At 69.5% G+C, this 583-nt stretch overlaps 1 protein-coding gene across 1 annotated transcript in view; it reads left to right on the top strand.

Moving 5' to 3' along the window:
- Positions 1–583, top strand: part of LOC103901266 (ranBP-type and C3HC4-type zinc finger-containing protein 1) — a 17526-nt gene that overhangs the window by 10193 nt on the left and 6750 nt on the right. The window contains exon 10 of the mRNA XM_019472806.1: positions 118–296. Coding sequence (XP_019328351.1) covers positions 118–296 — 179 coding nt within the window. The remainder of the gene's footprint in view (positions 1–117; positions 297–583) is intronic.

Genomic DNA, 583 nt, shown 5'->3' with positions numbered 1-583 from the left:
TCCCTTTCTCCCACTCCGGGGGGTGCTGGGGAAGGGTGGGCGCCCCTCCGCGTCCTATCCGCCCCCTTCCCTCTCTCCAAAGCATTTTTCCCGGCTTCTGCATCTCTCGCGTGTCCCTGCAGGCGGGCTGGTCGTGTCCAAAATGCACCTTCATCAACAAGCCCACGCGGCCAGGCTGCGAGATGTGCAGCACGGACCGTCCCGACGACTACGTGGTCCCCGGCAGCTACAAGCCGGACGAGACGGAGCTGTGGAGGATGCAGCAGGAGCAGGAGGGGATCCTGCAGTACCAGCAGCCTCGCCGCCCGCCCCGGGGAGCCGCCGTGCTCCCCGTGCTCGAGGACAGACCCGGGGAGGATCGGGCATCGGCGGGGTTCGGAGGTGTCACGGGCACACGGATCCTGCACTGCTCGGGGAAACGGGCCGGGAAGGAGAGGCAGACACCCCGAAGGGCAGCACGGGGGGGCTGTTGCAGCCCCCTTCCTCCCCCCGCCGAGGGGCAACCGCTGCCTGCCCGTGTGCCCCGGGGACGGGCGGAGGTGCTGCGGAGGTGCTGCATCGTGAGCACGGCGTCTTCTGGCTG

Source organism: Aptenodytes forsteri, unplaced genomic scaffold (genome assembly GCF_000699145.1).
Source record: "Aptenodytes forsteri isolate BGI_AS27 unplaced genomic scaffold, ASM69914v1 Scaffold949, whole genome shotgun sequence".
Classification (NCBI taxonomy): domain Eukaryota; kingdom Metazoa; phylum Chordata; class Aves; order Sphenisciformes; family Spheniscidae; genus Aptenodytes; species Aptenodytes forsteri.
This window is presented reverse-complemented; position numbering and strand designations above follow the sequence as displayed.